Source organism: Tyto alba, unplaced genomic scaffold, assembly GCF_018691265.1.
Source record: "Tyto alba isolate M040663 unplaced genomic scaffold, T.alba_DEE_v4.0 Super-Scaffold_2, whole genome shotgun sequence".
Taxonomy (NCBI): Eukaryota; Metazoa; Chordata; class Aves; order Strigiformes; family Tytonidae; genus Tyto; species Tyto alba.
The window spans coordinates 22,824,906-22,847,959 of record NW_024881282.1 but is presented as its reverse complement, the minus strand read 5'-3'; the positions used below and the strand labels follow the sequence as shown (position 1 = coordinate 22,847,959).

Here is a 23,054-nt window from a genome sequence, read left to right as displayed (position 1 = left end):
TGGCTCTCTTTTTTTCTAAAACATGCCTAAAAAGCAAGCAAAATCATTGGTGACTGCTTAAAAATGGAGCAAGTGCACTCTTTAGCATTTGCAAGTCTTCAGGAGAATTACAATACAGAATCCCCTTTTTTGCAAGGCTATTTTGTGAGAAGACATTTGATGGCAAGGTGGGCGGTGATGACAGGACATTAAGAATTTTCCATGGTCTTGGGAGCTGGAGCGTGATGACTTGTAGCAGCCAGTTGCCAGGCAATATGAGTTCGGGTCAAAAAAAAAAAGAGATGTGGCGATTAGACTGTTCCTCTGTGAAATTGTTGTGAACTGTGATGATGTGTATCACTGCTGGGTGGACGTCCTGCCAGCCTGGTCTTGACCAGTGCTCGGAGGGCCATGCTGCGTAAGGATGTCCTGACATCCCACTGTGGCTGCCCGTGTTGGGAGGCACAGAGAAACCTCACTGGAAACGTTTGAGGAAAGCAGATCTTGGTGGCCAGATAAAAACTACTGATGTCACTTTTGACGTCCTCAGATGACTGGAGAATCTCATCAGTTTGGGGAGTTTCTCTGCCTTCTGTTGTGTAATATATTATTTAGGGAGAAAGGTGTGATTTATAATTTTTTTTTTTTTAAGTGTTAAAATTAAAGCTTGTATTTATATTTTTGTACTGATTAATAAAAATAAGTGAACAGACAACATAATCATAACAAAGGGCAAAAATGGATGGAATGCAAAAGTAAACTCCAAAATTAACAAATTGTAATGTTTTCCCCTTGTTTACCGTTGTTTGCTTTTGGAAATGCACATTTTCCCTCCTTACCACCTCGGTTTGGCTGAGTGCTCTGACACCAGCGGTCCCCTTCTCCCCTTTGTGACTCCCTCGTTGTTCATGTTGGGCCAAAGTCTGCCTACAATGAAGTTCCTCGAGGTAACTGAGAGCAGAATTTGGCCTGACAAGGCAGCATTTCTGGGCAGGCACAAGGGCTGGGTACAAGCCGGGGGGGCTGCCCTGGGTGCCGAGTCCTGCACTGGGCATGCTGGTGGCCAGGGCAGCCCCTCGGCTTCAAGTTGAGCAGAGAAGGGTGTTGGAAACTGCCTCCCTTGGCTTCACTGCAAAAATGAATGGGAGAAAATGGGTGGTTTGCAAAAGAATAATCCTCAGGTTGACCAAGTCCTTGAAAAATCAGCTGATTGCAGCAGAGAAATTATTGAAAGTGTGTGAATGGTGACTTAAGTTTTAAGCAAAAAAGTTTTTCTTAATATGAAAACCCATCTTTAGTGTATGGTTATAAACAAATTAAAATTAATCACAAATAACTCACTGAATGTGTGATTTGCCTTTGTTGTGTCATCTTGTCCGCCTTCATTTTGGATGTCTGGACTGGGGTGTCCGTCAGGGACTGCTGATAAATGTGAACTGTGGAGCTCTCCTCAGCGTGTGTATGTGGACATGCATCAGATGGTGACTGTTCGTAGACAGTGTTGTGAAAATTGAGAACTGTGCAAAAATCAAGGCGAGGTACCAGTGAGGCAAGGGCAGTCTTCTTGGCTGCAAGGCAAATATTGTTGACTATGTGATTGTATAGGTATGTGATGAAGAATTTACAGCCTCTCTCATGAGCATTACTGTTTGGGAAGAGAGAACAAATTGTCTGCTACACTGTAAACAAAAAATAACATTGCCTGTGGAAATTACAGGCTTGCAGCTCAGAAAAACTCAAAGTGGTCATTGCATGTTCATGACTCTGCTGGAATTAATTTCAAGGGATAAGAGCATAGCAAAGATACCCTACTTTAAAAGTGCTTTTGGTATTACAGGGTTCGTGCACACTGAATAAGCTGGTGGTACATAGGTGCTTTATTGCTCTGGAGAGTTTTTATTTACAGCTGGTAACAGAATGATTGTGAAGATGGAAATGTCTGATAGTCACTTTTTCTGAAAGGATAGAGAATAATCTTCCAAACACAGAATGTCAGAAATTTGGCTGATACTATACTTGAACTTGGTGTATCTGTATCTATTGCAGTCTATAAGAACATATTTGAGAAGAGTTGTTTTCTGCTTTGTTTTGTTTCGTTTCGTATTTTGTAATTTGTGTCTTACCATGTTAGTAACTGCTGATCCTGGCAGTGTCCTTGAAGGGAAGGATTGCAAATAATCGGTTCTTGCAAGACCAGGGAATTTGAGGGACTCTGCAGAGCATCTGCGCCTGTGAGATTGCTCAGGAGCTCCCTGGATTCTCCATCACTGATTTAAAGGGAACAAAATACCAAAGAGGATGATGTGACAGTTGCAAATGTGACAGAAAGATGTTGCCATATAATGTACATAAACGTTGCAAATATCTTGATCTTTGTCAGAACAGCCTCTGGCTCTGTACGAAATGGGGGAAGGAGTGGCAAGGGATTGAAATGAGGATGAGAAAGATTCATTGTTTTGCTTCTTTCAGGGATGACTTTAACATGATGTTTATAGAGTGCTTTTGAAATGCCCTTCTGGGAGGCCCTTGAGCAGAAGCAGAACAGATGAGATGCGCTTCCAGTACTCATTGTCACTGACTGTCATGGAAATGTGTTTTATTACATTGCGCTTGTATGAATGTCAGTAGATAAAATTAAAACAGGAGCGGTGTTGCTGTACTGTGTGGCCTGCTAGCACTCAGCTCCAGCCCCTGCTGTCAGGGTTTCCAGCGTCTGTGGGATGATGGAGGACACGGGCGCATCTCTCACCAACGCAGTTTTGGCAAGCGGGCTGTGGTGTGGTTTGGCCAAGCCTTGTTGCGTTCAGCCAAATATGTGAAATTCAAAAGTGGAAGAATTTATTAAGACTTTGGGACATGTAACACAATGTTTCTGTGCTTATGGTTTCTGGGTTTAGATGATGTGAGTTTACCGAATACGGTTTTGTAATTGTGCTCTTTAAAGTAAGTAAAGGATAAAAGTCACATTCATGGGTGTTGTGGTGTACAGACCCGCATGGTGCTATCAGTGACACAGAGATACTCTGCTACATGGGTGTCCTGCTAATTGTTAAAAACTTTGGTGCCACAGTTTGTTTCTCTTGATGATGCAAAAATCTGTGCTTTCATAGGAACTCCTTTCTTTCAATAAACAAGTGTGGTTGGTAATGGAACTGAGGAAATCTTTTAAACAATGTCATCATTGGGTCTTCACTGGTCATCATAACCTGCTATCACTGAGTACTCTGTACACACCAAATGCTCTTAAGCAAACTGGAATGGTAAACAAAATCTGTGCACAGTGAACTTGGTAGAACAGCCATAGCAACCTATAACATCGGTAAAATGCTGGTAGGGAAGATAATTAAATCCCCACAGTTACAAGAATGTAAAACAGAGGTGTTGTTTTGTTTTGTAGCTCAAGAGGCACCAGCTCTACTGCGGCACCTTACGGATCAGACAGTGAACACCAGTAACTCTGCCATGTTGGAGTGCCAGGTTCATGGCATCCCTGAGCCCCAGATATCCTGGTTTAAAAACCATGAGGAAATACAGCAAGAATCAGGTGAGAGCTCTATGTACTCGCCTACCTTTTACAGCCTTTTTATTCACCTGTCTGCCTTAGGTAGCCATTTGCAGAGTCACTGGCATTGGTGCCCAGATGTAGGGAAGGAGTATTGCCCAGGCATTACAGGCAGGCAGGCGAGCAGCACGGGTGCTCCAGGTTATTCTGTCTCACTCCAAAACCTCAGCCAGGCTGGAGGTGTAGACACAATGGGTCTCTCTGAGCCAGTGGAAGAAATATAGCTCTCAATTTGCATCTTAAAAGAGTCATCTCCAGAGAAACATATTTCTCTCCATTTACTATAGAGGGAGCCTAAGGATCAGGTGTCTTGGCCAGCGTATAGCTCGGCAGGAGAAAACCAAGCTTGCATGATGTGCATAGGAGTACCAGGAGGAGTCTGTGGTCAGGCATGCAAAGTCTGTTCTTGACTCACAACCTAGCCATCAGGCTAGATCCGTATCTGCGGTGTCCAAAACCAAAACGTGTCTGCTGGAAGCACAGGAATCCAGGTCTCACGCAGCAGAAAGGAACAGCTTCCCAGGTGGCATGCTGTAGCTACAGAAAAACTTTTGGAGATGTTTACTGCTGTGTCTGGAATGTGACTTCAAAGACCAGCTAAGGCTACGTGTCCACCACAGTCACAGAAGTGTTCCTTGGAGATTTCAGGGGGAGATGAATGATGGGGGAAAAGGCAAAACCTTTCTCATGGGAATCCACCCACATTTGTATCAGAAGCACACAATAAGCTAGTGTTACAGGCTCAACAAAAATGTACAAGGAGGTCTGTAGGAACTTGAATCTTAAGTGTAGTCTTCAATAACAACCTTTTAGAATGTTTGCATTTGTGTTTCTGTCCTGTGCTATTGGAAATTACTATAGCATGAATAAAGGCAACTGAGAAAAGCTCTGAGGATTTCTCCAAGTGAGTTATAAGCCTGTGCAGACTGGCAGACCGGGCACTAAACTTAATCTAGAGCCAGATTCCATGAAGCTTTACAGTGACCACATCATTGTAATGTGCATTATTAATGCTATTTTCTAAAATGAAAGTTAGGCGTCTAACTTGGTTGTAATGCAACACATAAAGTTAGGAGCCAGGAAGATGTCTCTAGAGAGTAGGTGAGAACAGAGTTAGGTGCCTGAAATAGGTGGGTGGGAGTACATTTTGATGGGACAGTAGTTCTTATGGAGCCAAACGCACAAGACTGTGCATTTCCTGGCTCTATGGTGCCTTAGAGGCAGTCCTGAGGCCAAATCTGCTCCCTGTCTCTTCCTGACTTGCTGGAGTAATGCCCAGGATGGGTTTTGAGTTGACCTAGTTGGAATAATCAAGATGTTGAAAACTTCAGGTAACTCCTACATTTTAGGATGCATGTCATGACCTCTCTTTGCACCAGCTGGGGTCCTTCTGCAAAGGTGCCCATTGTTCCATGGCACAAGTGAGATTTGGAGTGAGTCTGCTGCCCATAAGGCCAGTGTGGATGCATGGAGCTGGGTCTTGGAAGTGTTCTAAGCTTGAGCTGCTTCTGAAGCAGATCTACTCCTGTCAGTGCAGTAATCAGGCCACTCATTTTCTAAACGCTGGAGGCATGCTGAAGAACTCACCTGGATGAAAGAGTAGGCACAGTGCTAACCAATATACACAGTACCAAGTGCTCCCAAGATCGTTCCCTTATGCTGAACTTCTTCATTCACGCAAGAGCTTTGTAAACACTGATTTCCAAAAGATTCCCGAAACATCCAAGTATATTTGGCTTTCCTGCAGATAACATTGTGCTGTGCAGTCTGTGGCTCAGATTTCTTTTGAGAAGAACTTGAAGCAGATATTATTACACAAGGGCCTGTTTTTGTTTATATCCTGGCTCCCTCACATTGCGAAATATTTCATTTCACAGGAATAATTTTAGGGCCCGGAAGCCGAATGCTGTTTATTGAAAGAGTAAAAGAGGAAGATGAAGGACTTTACCAGTGTATAGCCACCAACTTAAAAGGGTCCGTGGAGAGCGCAGCATATGTCACGGTACAAGGTAAAGAATGACATTAAATGGGAAGAGCAAACTTGCCAGGGTGATGTTCCTGCTCAGGCTGGAAAGGTGGGAGTGTGACTTGGGGCTCATGTGGTGATCTCTGAAGGCAGCAATTTGAAGGAAGTCATAGCAAGGGAAGTGTACCAGGTTGGAAAGGAAGCCTAGCAGGAAATGCTAACTCAGAGCATGTTTACACTGACCTAAAAAGAAGAATTGCTTCAACCCAACAAAGATCAGGTCAGGGTAGAAGACGGATGTAAATTTAGTATCATCAAAACAAATAAAAAACAGAATAAGGAACACTCTCCTACCCACTCATTTTCCCATTTCAGGTCAATTCCTTAGAAATTAGAGGCCTGGGATATTTTCATTTGTTTATTTTTCAATGTAAAGTGAACTGCCGAATCAGACTAGAAGATTTTAGCCTAGTGGTAACTACACATGTATTTTTCAAAGGTACTTGTAAGAAGTAGGTATGATCTAGTTATTTCTGTAACCATTACTTGAGTTATTTTGCTATTCATTTAAGTGCCCAGCATTTTTCTGTCTTCTGCCAAGCTTGACTCAAGCCTGTGGCAGTGACTTCTATCAAGTAATTTTACACTGCATAAAAATAAAGTTTATTCAGTGACTTTTCAGTTTCACTGAATACCCTTTTAATTCACATATTATGAGATAAGAGAAGTAGGTTGACATTCTCCATATAAATCAGTGCCATGTAAGAATTGAATTTGACATAACCTATCTTATTGATCTCATATGTTAAGTAAATAGTCCTAAATGCACTTAGTTTCTCTTTATAGAATACAATTTGACTACCACCAGGTCTCTCAGGCAAAGATTATGTCTTTGTGGTTGTTCTCATAAAATTGCTAAATGTATCTGAATACTACTGAGTATTTGAATACTACCCTACAGCAGAAGACAATTACAGCTAGTAAATCAGTATTGATTTTCTGCCATGAGTGTGTTAGCAGTCTCAGTTAATGGTGATTGTTGATGATGTAATGATGGTTTTGCTTTAAAAGGTCAAGGATAAGTATATGTACGTGTGGGCTAGCCTAACTGTTGTAATCAAGGAGTTAAAAACACATCTCCTTATCAATAATGTTAAGGATTTACAGCTGCTATAATAGCTAAAAGAATAACTTGTGCCTAAGTGCTTGCTGTCCAATTCATCCTACTAATTGATAGTCCCAGACAATGTAATTCATTATTGTATTGATTTTTAACATCATTGTAGCTTGGTCATTTATTACAACCACAAGCATTCTGTCAGATGACTTCTAGGAAGTCATATCTCCTAGTCCATGATCCAGAGGAGAGAAAAGAGAGCAGCCAGGAAAGCTTCTTCTCTGGTTATATGTCTTGAGGTACCACTGGCAATGTCCTTGTGTGACTCCTATGGGAGCTCTTAAATAGGCAGGAGATGAAGACTACCATATTAAAATTTATAGCTTAGAGACTGGATGAGAAAGAAAGACAGACTTTGTCTTATCTACTAGGATCAAGGAAAATGCCTTTCCACCCTTTCTCTTCCTACTACATGGAGGGATGTCACTGGAGGTTTTTTCACTCATTCCTACACTGAGCTGGAGCCTCTGTCCCTCTCCCAGGGAACAGCAGCCTCTTACCCCATCCCTGACCCTGGAGGGACAAAATCAGGGCTGAAACTCTCTAGGCTTTCCTATTTGCTTGTCTTTCTGAGAAATAGACACCCTGCGATTGCTGCTGTGAACACCAAAGCCTTCCCTCCGTCCCAGTGGCTCTCAGAGCACAGGGCTGCAGATCAAAGAGAGTGGAGCGATGCCTCGTGTCAATGGCCATGTTTAGCAGATTCGAAGAGTAGTTTGTGAATGAGTCAGGAAGGAAACTGTCTCCTCTCTTTATTTCCTCTGAAAAAACATTCTTATACTCACAGATAAAACAATGTGTTATTTTTGTATCAGAGATGGATGAATGGATGGTGGAATCAAAGGGCTGTCTTTAAATAATTGCAGCCCCTGTTTGGTTTGGAAGCTGTGCTTGCTGGGCTGTCTGAGGAGGAGAGGGGCCACGTTTGTGGACACGTCAGAGCAAGCTGTCCACTTGCTCTTGGCTGAGGAATTGAAGAGACAACGAATCTGCAAGGGTGGAACAGCAAAAGGCTGCCAGAGCACCCAGCAGGCGGAGGGGAGCATGTCCCTGAAAGCCTGGGGACACGTGCTGCTGGGCACAGAGGGAACACAGGCTGTCTTGGGCAGCGCTCCTTTGGGGGGTCACCCTGCTCGCAGAGTGGATGTCTTGCCATGAAAGCCTTGACCTGCTTCCCCTCCTGGGGACCCTCACACCCCCTCTTAGCGGGAGCCAGCAATACATCTAGTTGCAGAGGTGCTGCACCATTTGAGGGGGATGTGTTGATGAAGGAAGGAGCATCTTTTACAGCTCACGCTCACTGAAATCTGGATGTATAACAAGCCAAGGAATACAGCAACGTGCCCTGCCTTAAAGCTGATGCTTGATAGCTTAATGTGATCCCTGCTGATGAAAAGGGAAGGACCACATTTATTAAGCATTCAGTGAACTATTCTGACACTATGAAAATGGTGTTTGCTTTTTAAATAACTATCTGGTTTTCTATCTACCTTTCTGACTTTGTATCTCAAAAAGTTGTTGTGCCTTTTGAGTCACACTGACTCTGAAGTCATCAGGAATGTTTCCATTAAGTTTAACTGGAATTCCCTTGGCTACTGAATGAGGTTCAGTCTGGATTATGTGGGTGATTAAGAGAAAAGGTGAACATCAGGGGACACTTAGACTCCTGTTACCCTGGAGGACCGCCAAAGGGGGTTGGAAAGGAGTCCTGGAGGTCTCTAGTTCAACCTCAGCTCAAACCAAGATCATCACCAACACTACGTCTAGTCAGTGATGGCTTTGTCTGGTCAGGTCATGAAAACTTCCAAGGATGGAAATTCTGCAGCACTGCAGAGACATGGGACAGTGCGGGGGGGAGGGGAGGGGGCTTTCAGAGGGGCTCTGGGGCAGGAAGGGGGCTGCCACTTGCGCAGTGAGTCAGATGGGGCAGAGCTGCACACAGGGGCAAGTCTGTCTCTGATGAGGTGGCTGGTGGGTAAAGGTCTGGGAGGGGTGCAAGGGGGAGCCAGAAATCTCAAATTAAACCTTTTCCTACCCAGCTGAGAGGCACTCGGACAGCTCTGGCTGCAAGGCTTTTAGCAAGACTAGGAGCCTGGCATTTGATAACCCAGCCCAACCCCAGCCTGGAGAAATACTTTCTGCTTGCCTAAATTTGCTTGGATGTTTCAAAGACAGCACCTTCACATCTCTTCAGTAACCCCTGGGCAGCATACAGTAGTGGTTAGGGGATTGCTGCCTTCCACCCCAAGACTGTGCCTCTCAAGTTTTCTGAGTCCTGCCATATGGAGCAGCAGCAACAAATGGACCTTCAACCCCTCTAGGTTTTGCTGAATAAATGTCAGAAACTATTACTCACCATCTGCACAGGTATTGCACAGAAGCAAGAACAGAGTATCCATATGTAAAATGAAAGCCTGATGCCAGATGATAGGCAAGCTGCATTAAGCTGTATCATTTATGCCACCACTGTGTCCTATATCTAAATCAAGCCTTTAGAAAAACACTTGTGAAAAATTAACACTTGGTATTTTGGAGAAATACGTATTTTATATCTCCATTTGTAGCTGCAGTCATATTTTTCTTTGATGAGCTTTATTCTCAAAGTTTCAGAATGGGCATGCCATAGGAATCTTAGATATAGGGCAGAAATGCAAATCTGATTATCACCTTTAGAAAGGGAAGATATTATGCTAGTTAAGCTACAGCTACAGGAAGCAATTCAAGCTCTGAACAAAGCTCTGTAGTCTTGCCTAAAACCAGGCAGCACATCCCTCTGGATTACCCAGTAAGCCCACCAGTGAGACATCAGTCATCCCTTTTTCATGTGTCAGGAGTAACACTAAGCTGCCTGGGGTCTGAAACTGCTAGAAGTGCAGTTGACAAAACTACTGTGAAATCATGTTCAGAATTACTCCTCCTTGTCCTCTCATTTTCTCTCTCTGGAGGGTGTATCAGAATAAGAGGCAGAGCATGAGGTGTATTTTTGCATTTGCTACCAATCAGATGGAAAACATATTGTGGGAAGTGTGGTATTTTGACATGATCACAGGATTTGCAAAACAGACTGCTCTGAAACCATTTTACGAGTCCCTAAATAGCAGTCTGAAGTGAATTTTATTTTGGCTTTTTTTTTTTTTAAGATCTGTCAGTGGGTTCTAATACTCTCCAGATTTCTAATGTTCATGTTTCCTTGCTGCTCCGTTTTCAGTCGTCGTTGTTTTTGTTTTTCCCTTTCTGTGCTCAATCTGTCCCCTGGTTTGGAGAGCTCTCCCAGCTCCCTGGCGGCAGGGCTCTGTGCGGCGCTGCTGGGGAAGGAGAGGGTCCCGTGTGCCCTTGGGGAGCCTGGCCCCGTGCTGCTGGTGTGACGAGCAGGGGACCTGAGGGCACAGAGCCTGCTGGGGGACCAGCAGGTTGGAGGGAACGTTAGGCCCTACACCCCGGGTTTCTGCCCAGCGGGGCCATGGGGCTCAAGAACCCCGTGCCATGCTTTGTATGAGCTGAGCTCACAGCTGCCGGAGCGGATCCATCCAGGCCATGGGAAGAAGAGCTCGGGGACTCCTGCTGCCTGCACCAGGAGCCTCCAAGGGAGCCCCCAGCAATCCCCTGGGTGAGGTTTTTGGTGAGAGCTGGTGGTTTTCCAGCATGGCTGGGCCAGAGGTGCGGGCTGCAGGGCTCAGCCACCGGCACTCGATGGAAGAGCTCGCTGAGCTGGGGCAGAGAAGGCGCCAGTGCCCAGGGAAAGGCATCGAAAGTCCTGGACAGCAAAACCCAAGCAACAGCACTGCAGTGTGCCCTGGGTCACACCTGGATTCAGTGACGTCTAACACCAGCACAAGCCCTCCCTGGATCTTCTCCTGCATGGTAGCTGCAGCTCTTGCATTGCCCCCGGGGAAGGACCAGCAGAGCTTTCCCCTCCACGCAGCCCTATCCTCTCCCAAGGCTGCTGGGGAGTGAACGTTTTCGAGACCTCTGCTCCTCTGTCAGATGTGGGCTTGGCCAGATGGGTTTTGCAGTTGTAGTGGGGCGGGGTGAAGCTGCATGCACAGGCCCACACACATTCTCACGCAGGGAAAATTTGGCTAAAAATACCCTGCAGCTGAATTTCCATCTCAAAAGAAAATTATTATCTGACTGGACATCCTCAAACTGGTTTACTTCACCTCCTGCATCCCAAAGAAGAGCTGACTTTTTGCTGAAAATCTTACAGATGGATCAAATGTAATTTTGCTGTGTTCAATACAACGACTTTGCTGGGGAGACAATTTTTTTTTTTTTTTCCAGGCTTTGCGAGCCAGTCCAAACAGAGATTAACATCCCATTGAAAAGAAGCTGGTCCTTCCTGGTATTTTATTTTAATGGCCAAGAAACATAAAATGCCCTTGCTTTGCAGGTCATTTTCTAAAATGTTTGCCACTTTATTTTCCCAGGCACATCGGAGAGATCAAACCTGGAGCTAATAACCCTGACCTGTACCTGCGTGGCTGCAACGCTCTTTTGGCTCCTGTTGACCCTCTTCATTCGCAAGCTGAGGAGGGTAAGAACGAACAGGGAGCTCCCAGCAGCAACTGCCTCTCCTTACCAGCCTTTTGCTCACATTAAAAAAATCCTTCCCAGGCCACTAGGATTGCTGATACTACCAAAATAAATTCTGTTTCCCTTACTTCCCACCTTTGTTCCCTGTGCAATCACCAGGCTGCTGATGGGCACCCAGGGAACCATCACTCACAAGCCTGAGTACGCCAGGAAGCAAAGCCTGGGTTGGGGCAACACTCTGAGACTTGAAGGCATTTGGGTGCCTGACTCGCACAAAAGGCATCCCCATTCCCTTAAAAGCTGGAGGGGTTTGGCATCTTAATGAAGATGTGAGTGGTTGGGAATGACAGATCTTCACAGAGCGCACTGAGGTCTGGTTTGCACACAGTGTCTGGTATAATTACATCACTTCCAAAGTGATATTTTACTGAAGTAGTTTTGGTGGTGGATGATCCCATATCAGCATGATAATGTTAGCTGCCCCTGCAGCTGACCCTCCTTCTTGTCCAAGGCAGAGAGTGATGGTTTAAAGCCCCTTTTTGCTGACAACACCATGTCTGCATTGCGTGGGGTGTGGAGGTTAAACCACAGAAGCTCTTATCAGCAGAAAATACAGTTCCTCAGTAGTGCGGAAAGATCTCAGAGCAACTTGCAGGAGCAGATGGATTTAAGGGAAGGGAGGTATTAGGGCGGTGGAGTGCAGTGCAGGACATGAGGTGAGGAATGGCTGCGTGTCCCCCTCTCCCCCACTCCCACACCGCGGCAGCGCTGAGCCCCGGCTGCCCTCCTGCACCCTGCCCGAGAGGTGCCACGGGGATCAGCTCGCCACTGCCACGGCTGAGCGTGTGCCAGCTGGCCGAGCTCCGTGACGATTGCTAAAAGCTGACTTCAGCTCCCCCGCACCACGTTAGCTCAACCCACATTAAGGCTTGCCTGCATCTTAGGTTTTACACGGAGAACTGCTCTTGTCTGATGGGAGAGCAGGACCAGACCTTCAAACCAGGGTGGTATGGCAGCAGTCACTCCGCCTGCCTTCCTACGGCCACAAACTGTCGTAAGGAGAAATGCATGGGGGAAAGCAGAGGTCAGCTGAAGCTGTGAAGAAACCTTGTAGCTATAAGAGAAATTACAAAGCAAGTGGAACCAGTTCTGACTGCTCACTACTAATGATGAAGCAATAAATAACATGACCCTTGGAAAAATATAAGTTTTAAATACAACAAAGGGCTGCAGATTATATTTTTTATTTGTTATGATACCAAAACTTGGCATTTGCTTGTTAGATTCTTAAAAGATAATAAAAATAACCATCGTTGCTGTAGAATAAGGGACTAACTAGATGACATGTGATGGCTCCTTTCCAGATGAGCCTTTCTGGCTAGTGTTGGTCTATGTTTATGGTCTTCTCCGTGTTTCTATTGCAAACTCTTACTCTCAAGGATGTATGTCTAGAATTAGCCCTAAATTAAATTTCATACACAAACAATGTTCCCACAACAGAAAAAATATATGCTCTCAGAATTTTTCTTAAAGCCTGTCTGTTATGCATACAGGGACAAAATGATATACTTAACAATTCTTCATCATTCAAAATGTTGTTTCAAATCTCTAATTGTGCCAAAGATCTTGTATTCAGTGCATCTGAATAAAAAACTGCAGGAAGCTCTCCGCACCTTCCCACTCCCCTATTACTTTTTCTGGGATGGGTCCACCTGAAAGCTCTTCTAAGGTGACCAGTCTGGTACACGCATCTCTATCAAGAAATGTTCTTCTTGGAGCACTATACATGCTTCTGTTTCTATCCATATCCCACTTATCCATGTCCTGTCCAAGGTCAGGGGATGGTTTGGAGCCAGTCTTTATGCTATCTGACTTTTCCCCAAGCATCTGTGCAATCCTTCTTGGGACTAACTTTCTGGTTATTTGGGATGGTGAAAGGCAACTACAACTGGAGCTATCAACTACTGTCATTTTAGTCTAATTGTGTTTGTAACCAATTCACGAACAACTAGTAATATCCTTCTCAAACAAATGCCTGGAAATGCATGCTTTAAGGACATATTTCCAAGGGAGGGAAGTTGAAAGTCACAGGAGGCAGTCAAAGCAACAAAAAAAGAGTATGTAGATATATTGGTGTGTTTGTGTCTGTGCCTGTGTGCTATTTCCATGAGTTTAGGAAAAGCAACACCAAGAGGCTTAGTTCAACAAATTTTCCATAAATTCCAACTAATAGCCAGGAAATTAGAGCAACCACTAGACCTTTTCTACAGAAATACAAGTGCTCTTGTGTCAGGAAAAGTTCAGTGGATTAGAATGGCAGTCTAGGTGCTCTTTGAAATAAAATGTTTCAAAATGGATGGACTGCAGAAAACTTTGAGATTAGGTTCATCTTTCCTTACATTTCTTATGTGAAGTGGATAATCCATTTGCTCAGTAGAAGCAGAACTTCTGGTAAATTCATTTGGAATCATGTGTTTGAGTCTAGGTGTTTATTAATTCCTCCAAACTCAAATAATTTTGGTAAATTTGTCAGAAATTATACCAAAGAAATAAAAAATTCTGAAAATTTGTAAACAGTTTCTGAAATGTATAATGACTAGTCTTGCACAACTTCTAACCACATGCGACCTATCTTTGCCGGGCATATGGGAAAAATAAACACTGGCAGTTGAACTCCATCTGTTGAATATGACCATTTCTTGCTTTGCACAATCATGAAGGAAAGCTATTTTTATCAGCAATGTTTAGTCATTTGCTGAAAATATTTCTCTTGACTGTGCAGAGGGCCTGTATCATAACACCATATGTTAATACAGATCCACATGGATTTCATTGAAGAAACTGATATGTCACATAGGAGGAAAGCTAGAGGAAGGAGTTTGTTTTACATAAAGTCTTCCAATATATAAAAAAGCCAAAGGGAACTTAACCAAACCATCTATTGGCCTGTGAAACACACAGCCTCATGAACTGAACTAACTTGGATCCCTTGATCCAAACAAGAAAATGCTGACATATGCTTTTATCATCTTTTTCATTTTGCAATGTTCTTTGTTTTCTAGCCTTATTCCTCTGAAATGAAGACCAACCATTATCTGTCAATCATAATGGATCCTGATGAAGTCCCCTTAGATGAGCAGTGTGAACGTCTGCCTTATGATGCCAGCAAGTGGGAAGTTGCAAGGGAAAGGCTTAAACTAGGTAATATTGGCATACATGGTGTTGAGTTTTCAGTGATTGAATAAGAAGTACCCGTAACTACAGGTAAGTAGGAGCTGGGTGTGTTTTAGACACACAGCACGACGTCCTGCCAGGTTCAGTGTGAGCTATTCCATACCAAGTGCTCTGGTACCTGACTGAATTACAGCATTTAAGTCTGACTGACTGTGTCTACCTGACTGTCCGTATCTATATTCTGACCCCAGGTAGGAAAACTAAAATAGAATCATAGAATCGTTTGGGTTGGAAAAGACCTTTAAGATCATCAGATCCAACCATTAACCTAGCACTGCCAAATCCACCACTAAACCATGTCCCTAAGCACAACATCTACACATCTTTTAAACACCTCCAGGGATGGTGACTCAACCACTTCCCTGGGCAGCCTGTTCCAGTGCTTGACGACCCTTTCAGTGAAGAAATTTTTCCTAATATCCAATCTAAACCTCCCCTTGGTGAAACTTGAGGCCATTTCCTCTTGTACCATCATTGTTACTTAGGAGACTGACACCCACATCACTACAACCTACTTACAAGTAGTTTTAGAGTGTGATAAGGTCTCCCCTGAACCTCCTATTTTCCAGGCTAAACAACCCCAGTTCCCTCAGCTGCTCCTCATAGGACTTGTTCTCTAGACCTTTCAGCAGCTTCATTGCCCTTCTTTGGACACGCTCCAACACCTCGATGTCTTTCTTACAGTGAAGGGGCCCCAAACTGAACACAGTATTTGAGGTGCATCCTCACCAGTGCTGAGTACAGGGGGACAATCACTTCCCTGGTCCTCTTGGCCACACTAGTTCTGATACCAGCCAGGATGCTGTTGGCCTTCTTGGCCACCTCGGTACACTGATGGCTGACATTCAGCCGGCTGTCCACCAACACCACCTTGTCCTTTCCCACCGGGCCGCTTTCCAGCCACTCTTCCCTATGCCCATAGCATTGCATGGGGTTGTTGTGACCCAAGTGCAGGACCCAGCGCTGAGCCTTGTTGAATCTCATATAGTTGGCCTCAGCCCATTGATCCAGCCTGTCCAGATCCCTCTGTAGAACCTCTCTAGCCTCAAGCAGAGGCTAACCCACCCAACTTGGTGTCATCTCCAAACTTCCTGAGGGTGCACCTGATCCCCTCATTCACATTATTGATAAAGATATTAAGCAGAACTGGCCCCAATACTAAGCCCTGGGGAACACCATTTGTGACTGGTCATCAAATGGATTTGATCCCAATCACCACAACTCTTTGGGTCCAGCCATACAGCCAATTTTTTACCTAGTAAAGACTATGCCCATCCAAGCCATGGGCAGCCACTTTCTCCAGGAGAATTCTGTGGGAAGTGGTGCCAAAGGCTTTACTAGGGTCCAGGTAAACAACATCCACAGCCCTTCCCTCATCCACTAAGCGGGTCACCTTGTCATAGAAGGAGAATATGGACAAGAATGCTGCACTCATGCAGAATTTTTTGCAGACTGATTTACTTAGAACATGACATAAAAGCAGGGCAACCAAAGGCTTCCAAATCAGACCACTGACTTGTATGCTTCTCTCTCTAGACTCGAGAGCCTGACCTTTGGCATTTACTGTCATTTTCTTCCCTTGTCACCTGGTCATGTACTCATTTGGAAAAAAGCCTCTGCAGAGATGAGCCCTCCCTTCTTCTTCCTTTCCTCCTCTCTCCAGCGGACTCTCCCTGTTTTCAGTCTGTGCTGCAAACTTATAAACATTCTTGTCAGTGTGCCATAAAGTGCAAGAAAGTGACGTGTGGGCCCACGCATAAATAAATAAATATATATCCATGGAAACTTTGAACCTACAGCTAGCTCGCCTACAGACGCCTCAGTGAAAGACATGGGTTTGGGAGCATTCCTTACTTCATCAGCCTAGTGTGGGGCTGATGAGGAGAGCAGGAGGGTAGGAACCAGATTTTGAAATTGAGGAATCCCTCCAGAAACCACACGGATTTTAGCAAGAGGGTCAACAATATCATTCATAGTCTCAGCCTGTTACTATAGTGTTGTTTGTTCTTTCAGGCATGCATTACATTTGTCCGACAGCAAGGTCTAGAAAATCCCTGCATTTCAGCTAGGAGCTGTAACAGATTCCTTCTGTCCTCTCGGGATCAGGGACAGAGGGTGATTAAAGCATGCATACAATTAGGACCACACTTAATTTGCCTGCTAGACATCACAAGGTGACCAGATGTGGATAAGCACAGCTGAAATATATTTCTAGCGATTTATAATTGTCATATACAATTCTGGGAATGCTGAAACATAACCTTGTGCTGGAGCGTCTTCAATCTTCAAATAGTTTTCTTACAATGATGGACCAAGAACCTGATGTTCAGTCAATGTGATTGCTGGTTTATGAGATGCTTTATTTGTGTGTAAATCCCATGGAAAGAATAAAACAGAAATGGAATGTAAACACCAAGGAAAAACCCAGGTCTTGCAGGGTTGGTGTCTGAAGTCTGGAGGTGAGGACTGATGACCAGAGAATGAGTTAAAAGTGGAAGAACTGCTGTAAACAAATAAAGAATGCTGACAATGAATGAGAACCAGATTCAGAGAAGTTAGGTATGTGCAGTATGTTAGATTAGCTCAGTGCATGTCCTGCTTACATGGCAGTTGGCTTAGTCTTTGAGTAACCTTGGCAGTCTCTGAGGATTAGTGTCTCACAAACACAAAATGTGCTTCTATGTTTTTTTAAAAATATTTTTACTTAGAAATGCAACCCCTTCCAGCATCAGATATGTCTGTTTTTTTCTTTCCACCTACTTATCCTCCAGGATACATATTTATTGTGACTTTTGCAAAGAAGTCTCTCCTTTCAGCCCACATCTCCTTTGCTATGTGTTCCTCCAACACTCATACATACAGCCCATGGCTGTGATGCAGTGCTTATACAACAGGACTTCCCCTTCTTCTGTAGGAGGTACAGACGTTACAGGAAATCTTGTATGGGCACCACTGAAGTCACGGTAATTAACGTTCAGTATAGATTAGTCTGAGAGCAGAGTCTGAGAGCAGATTAGTCTGAGAGCAGATTAGTCTGAGAGAGTGCTGTCTTTTCATTAAGCAGAAAAATGCTGGTGCTATAAATCACTGTCAGTGTGGTCGGCGATAGCATTGCAGTCCAGCATTAGCGTTAGCTGAGCTATCGTGCTTTTCTCACCTTACTCTTGGGCTTGACCTTCCTAATCTATGAGGGGTCACACGCTGCTGACGCTGAGGTGCAGGACCCCGAGGGAGTGCTGCCACATGGCTCCGGCGCGATGTCAAACACACCAGTGGGTAGTCGGCTCCCCGAGCCCCGCTCCCCCCTGTGCACTGCAAGCCCGCAGCGCCGGCACCCAGCAGAGCGCTTCCCGTTCTCCTCCACCTGCAGAGCTAGCGTAAATAACATGATGGAAAGTCTGAAGTCGTGCGCAGGGGAAACCCAGGTGGCTCCACTTGCAGCGGGGGACCTGAGAAAAGAACACACCTTTGAGCCGCTGCCTTCCCACGGACGTGGAAAGCGGTGCCTGCAAGTGCTTTTTGCTGATGGTCCACCCCAACAACTCACATGTTTGAAGGACCCTGCTAAAACGGGACCAAAATGGAAACCTTCTGATCCAAAACTCCTTGATTCGGGGGTGGGTTCACTTTAATGAGTTCTGAGTTACCCCAAGATCCCAAATTCAAGCGCAGGAAATTTAAGTAGAGCATTTTGCTTCCTTGGTCTGGATGTAAATGCTGCAACATTTCATACCTGAGCATTGTCCCAAACATGGTAGCGTAGCTGCTTGACTACTGTGACAAGCTGACTGTGCAGATGGTTGGGCAACTAAATATTCCTTTGCTTAATTGCTCCATTTAATAATTCTGTAATTATTTTGTGTGTCAACATAACGGGCTTTTGCAAAAGCACTCTGTTAGAGTCATACACATGATCTACGTACCGAACTATGGAGTTTGATCTATGCGCTGTAAAGTTAAGGCAGCCTTATTCTGTGCTAACATTTAGCATGGTACAAACAATAGCAGAGCACCAAAGACTAATACATCAAGTGTTATTACAGTTTCCCATTAAATCACGACTGTTGTTTAGAGAAGGAAGTGTTGTTTCCAGTGCTCATTCTCCTTTATGAAAGGTTAGCAGCTTTGTGTAGCTTTATGAGCTAACTGGTATGTTTTCCAAATGGTGACTAAGTAAGTTATCTTGATGTGGGAAGTGAGTTAACAGCGATGGAAACAGATTAGAGCTATGGATTAAACAAAGGTACGATAGCGTTTATAGACATCAGACTGCAACTGCATCTTGTAGGCACCATGAACAGTCAATACATTAAGGACTAAGAACATCAATTCAGCAACAAAACTGAGACTTTAGTCTTAATGTTGCTTCCCTTATACATCTGCTGAATGAAGAAGCTACACACGGTAACTGAAAAAGGTGACTGTAGATTTTCAGAGATACATACTGATTATCCTGTATTCCTGTAGCAAACACTAAGCCCTTCACAAATCAAGGCTCAGTCTGTTGATGCTTTTCACCCATGTAGATTAAGTTCTTCATGTTTTTTTAGTTGCTGCAAAAAATGCAACACATTTGCACATCAAGGGGGAAAATAAATTTCTGGGTTTTTTTTTGCTTAGCATATTCCACTTCATGTTTACATTGCTTTGATAACATGCTATTTGCTTCTACTGACAGACATACTGAGAATTACAGTTTAAAAATGTGATACACAAGCAAAAGGTAGTATCTATTTTTAGAACTGACAGCAGGTCTTTTTCACTGCTTATGGTTGTCTGGGTGGGATTAATCTCTCAGACATCAACAAAGTAGATGTCCAAGTGAGAGCTAGTCAAGCAGCTGTCCATCATAGGAAAAGGAAATGGTCCTATAGAGATGGCTACATCACATGTGCATATCTGAGAAATAAATCTATGGCACATGTTATCCTTTGCTTTATACGAAAAGCTGGCCTTTGTTTTCTGCTCTTCTCCACAACGCAAAGCCTGCTGCTATATTCTTGATAGCCACTTACATATCTGGGTTCTGCTGGAGGTGAATTACAAATACAGTCTGAAAATAGTTACTTGGAAATAAAGTTTACTGTTAGCTGGTATGCTGACAGGATCTCTCTGATCAAAACTCCGCTAGGCTCTTGAGAAGGGCAGAGGCAGCCAGGCCTGTCCACGTGAGCACAGCATCAAAGAGGTAATCAATACTCCCTGCTTCAAACACTAATAAATCATGAAGGAGTCTGTGAAGATCATAAGATTGGTATAAAATGTCATGGAGTCTAGAAAAGTGACAACAGTACCCTTGGAGTCTTACCTGGTTCTGAACACGAAGGAAGAGGACACTCAGTTTCTACTACTGGAGAATTTTATTCGTGCCCCTTGATTTATCTCAAGAACCTCTGGCTGCTTCTCCTGAGGTCTGCTCAGTAACAGCATGATGAAGATACAGCACAAATGTCTGCCCTTGGATATCTGGAAGCATCATACCCACCATTAGCAATCCCATCTTTTGTCACTCCGAGTCCCCTCTAGATGAATCCCCCCAGAACTCATTTACAAATGTAAAGGTCTCATTTGCACAGATTTGCAGCTTCTCACCACTCCAGGATCTCAACCTACAAGGGCTTGCTAGGGAAGAGCATCAGGGGCTGTGCATGCACTCCAGGGGCTGTGAAGCAAAGTTGCTCCTGCCTCCATGCAATGAAGATAATTTTAAGTAACCTTGTTCAAGAAGGAAGAATTTAATTTGTAAAAATTACCAAAATCTGTAGCAAGATGCATCTCAGTGTGTGTGCATGGTCAGGCGGAGACCCTGTGTTATTGAGGACATAACCAGCTGTGTCACAGCCTGCTGCATGGTGCAGTGTGCTCAGGGAAAAGAGGAGCAAATCTTTCTCTGGCAGAGCTAGACTGAAAAAATTGGGTCAGAAACCAGTGTACATCCACTGAATGCTTGCATTCATTTAGCATAATTTTCAGTTATATCACTTATTCCTCTTGATGACTCTATCTTCTGTTTTGTCTGCTTGATCTTAAAAAAAAAAAAAAAAAAAAAAAAAAAAACACAAAAAAACCCAAAACCCAAACAAAACAAAAAACCTAACACACTTATATGTTGGAAACATACATGTGGGATTCAATGTAAAGCACATTTTTCAATGCATTATCTGTGAAGTCATTTGCTGACAAGATTTCTTTCTTACCAGAATGTATCTCTGCATTTTGTTTTCTTTACAGGAAAGTCTCTTGGACATGGAGCTTTTGGAAAGGTGGTGCAAGCATCTGCTTTTGGAATTAAGAAATCACCAACATGCAGAATAGTTGCTGTGAAAATGCTGAAAGGTATCTTGCTACAGAGCTGGGATGGAAAAAATGATGTCTTATATAGCGTCCCACTTTTAATATGAATCTGCCAAAAGCAAGAGGGTATGAAGTTATCCCCCCACCAATAACTCTGGGAAGCTTCCAAAATGTGTACACCAAATTTCAGGTCCACCACAAGTGAAACGGCAGAACTATGAAATAAAAATTGCATTCACAGTAAAAATGGTGATAATTTGTCACAGGATAGAAGAGAAAGTTTCAGATGCAATGAGAACCTGATTGCCTAATTTTTGAAAAAATCTGGTTCTACTGATTCAAATGCCAGAAAGAATGAAAGAGTCACTTCTGTAGGATCAGAAGAGGCAATTAGATTTCCTGCATACCCTCTGTTGTACGATTATGCTAGACTGACCCTATACTGAACTCTGTAAATGAAATTTAGCAAAAGGCATCCACCTGGATGTGAAGACACTCGGAAGCTTGGTCATTAGTTCCAATGATAAATCATCTCACTGGAGCCTTACATCTAATTTGCATCCGTCTGACTTTCACTTCTCATTCTAACCCTCTCCATTAGATTATATAATGATTTTTCTTCATGAAGGCCCTTTTATTAAGCTAAACAGATTGAGCAGTTTAAATCTTGGAATTGTTGTGCAGGTGTGTTCTCTCTGAACCGTCTGCAGGCTCATCACACGGTGCTTAAGATGCTGACACCCAGGTTGTGTAATGGATTTGCCAGCGCTTTTCACACACCAGCGCTCTTCCCAAAGTGAAATCATCTCCCAGCTATTCACTGCCGCTTTTCTCATTGGAGCAGAAAGAACAAAGACCCTCATCAATTTGAAGAGGGCACTTGGGAAGTTAGCAGGCAGGATTATATTCAGTCACAGCCTGCAGCAGCCGTGGCTGAATTCCGTAACCCAGATCCTGGTGGCATCCCTTCCTATGTATTTAGCTTTACCTTGCTTATATATGTAAGGATCATATGAGGCTTTTTTGTTTGTTGGTTTTTTTTTTTTTTGGTTTTGGTTTTTTTTTTTTTTTTTGTTGTTGTTGCATTTCCCTGGGAGTTTATGCTGCATTTCTTATCTTAATCTTTGAATCCTTGCCAGCACATATACCCTGTTCTGCCAGCAAGGCTTGGATCCATGACGTTCTCAATTGCCTCTGCTCAGGCATCGTTTGGACACATCCCTCTTTTACCCGGTGGCTCCTAGCATCACAGCTGCTTGCTTGCTTATCAGTTATCAGGAGATCTGTACATGTTAATTCCAGGCCTTGGAGGGACATGTGTGATACTTTCAGACTACGGTCCGTCCCTGCGACACTCAAACAGAAGTAGCTTCTATTTCTTGCCAGCAATGAGCTGGCAGCTGTACTCCGTGTAGGGTGTGCCCTCTTAATATTGCCCTCAATAGGCTTGTTCTGCAATATATGGTCAAATGCTTTAGCAGGGGGTGGTCTGTGTTGCTTTCATATCCAGGATCATCCCCAAGGAGGGAATTTGCAACTGAGAGGGCTGCAAACCTTTCTCCTCCCTCTTATTGAAGAAACACAGAAATAATACCCTGTTGGCCAGGGCCAAAGGAACAACTACCTTGCAGCAAGCATGTCTGGAAAATGGGAGGAAACTAAAGCCTTGGTCCCCATCCAGACCTTCTGCATCAGTGGGCCAATAGCCATCTGTGTCACTGGTCTCGGTGGATGGCCTGTCACCTGGGTCACCACCTGACCCCTGATTAACTGAGCTGTTTTGCCAGCATGCAGACATATGTGCTGGCTGAGTGGTCTGCCAGATTCGACATTTCTTTATCTACAGTAGCAGCAGGCTTCTTGGGCCAGCTAGAACCATCAAGGAAGCAGGGGTGGCTCCTGGAATAGATGGGAGCAGACGGCAGCTACAAGAAGTCTTCATGGTGGGATTCATGTCTGCGTACACAGGGTGGATGCTTGTATTGGAGTTAGTCACTCAAATTCCCTTAATTGTCAATGGTGAGAAACACATTCATCCCACCCTAAGGCAGATCCCTGCAAATGGTGAGCCGAGTGCTTGTTTAGCTCTGATGACTATGAAGAGACCCTGTGATGACTAGATCCTCTGTAGGCATCTTCACTACGGACCCCTAAACTTAGGGGAGATCTGCCCCATTCCTTGTATCCTCACTAGACTATCCAGGAACTTTGCAGTCATTCGTGGGCTCTGTCCTTGCAGAATTCCCATGAGGTGGAGGGAAAGTGTCACTACCTATACAGATGAACAGTGGGTCACTGGGTAGATGACA

General features: G+C 44.0%; 1 protein-coding gene across 1 annotated transcript in view; it reads left to right on the top strand.

The window, feature by feature from the left end:
* FLT1 (fms related receptor tyrosine kinase 1) overlaps positions 1-23,054 on the top strand; it is a 117,934-nt gene that overhangs the window by 75,575 nt on the left and 19,305 nt on the right. The window contains exons 14-18 of the mRNA XM_042793156.1: positions 3,377-3,523; positions 5,419-5,550; positions 11,112-11,218; positions 14,280-14,418; positions 20,683-20,787. Of these exons, the coding sequence (XP_042649090.1) occupies positions 3,377-3,523; positions 5,419-5,550; positions 11,112-11,218; positions 14,280-14,418; positions 20,683-20,787 (630 nt within the window). The remainder of the gene's footprint in view (positions 1-3,376; positions 3,524-5,418; positions 5,551-11,111; positions 11,219-14,279; positions 14,419-20,682; positions 20,788-23,054) is intronic.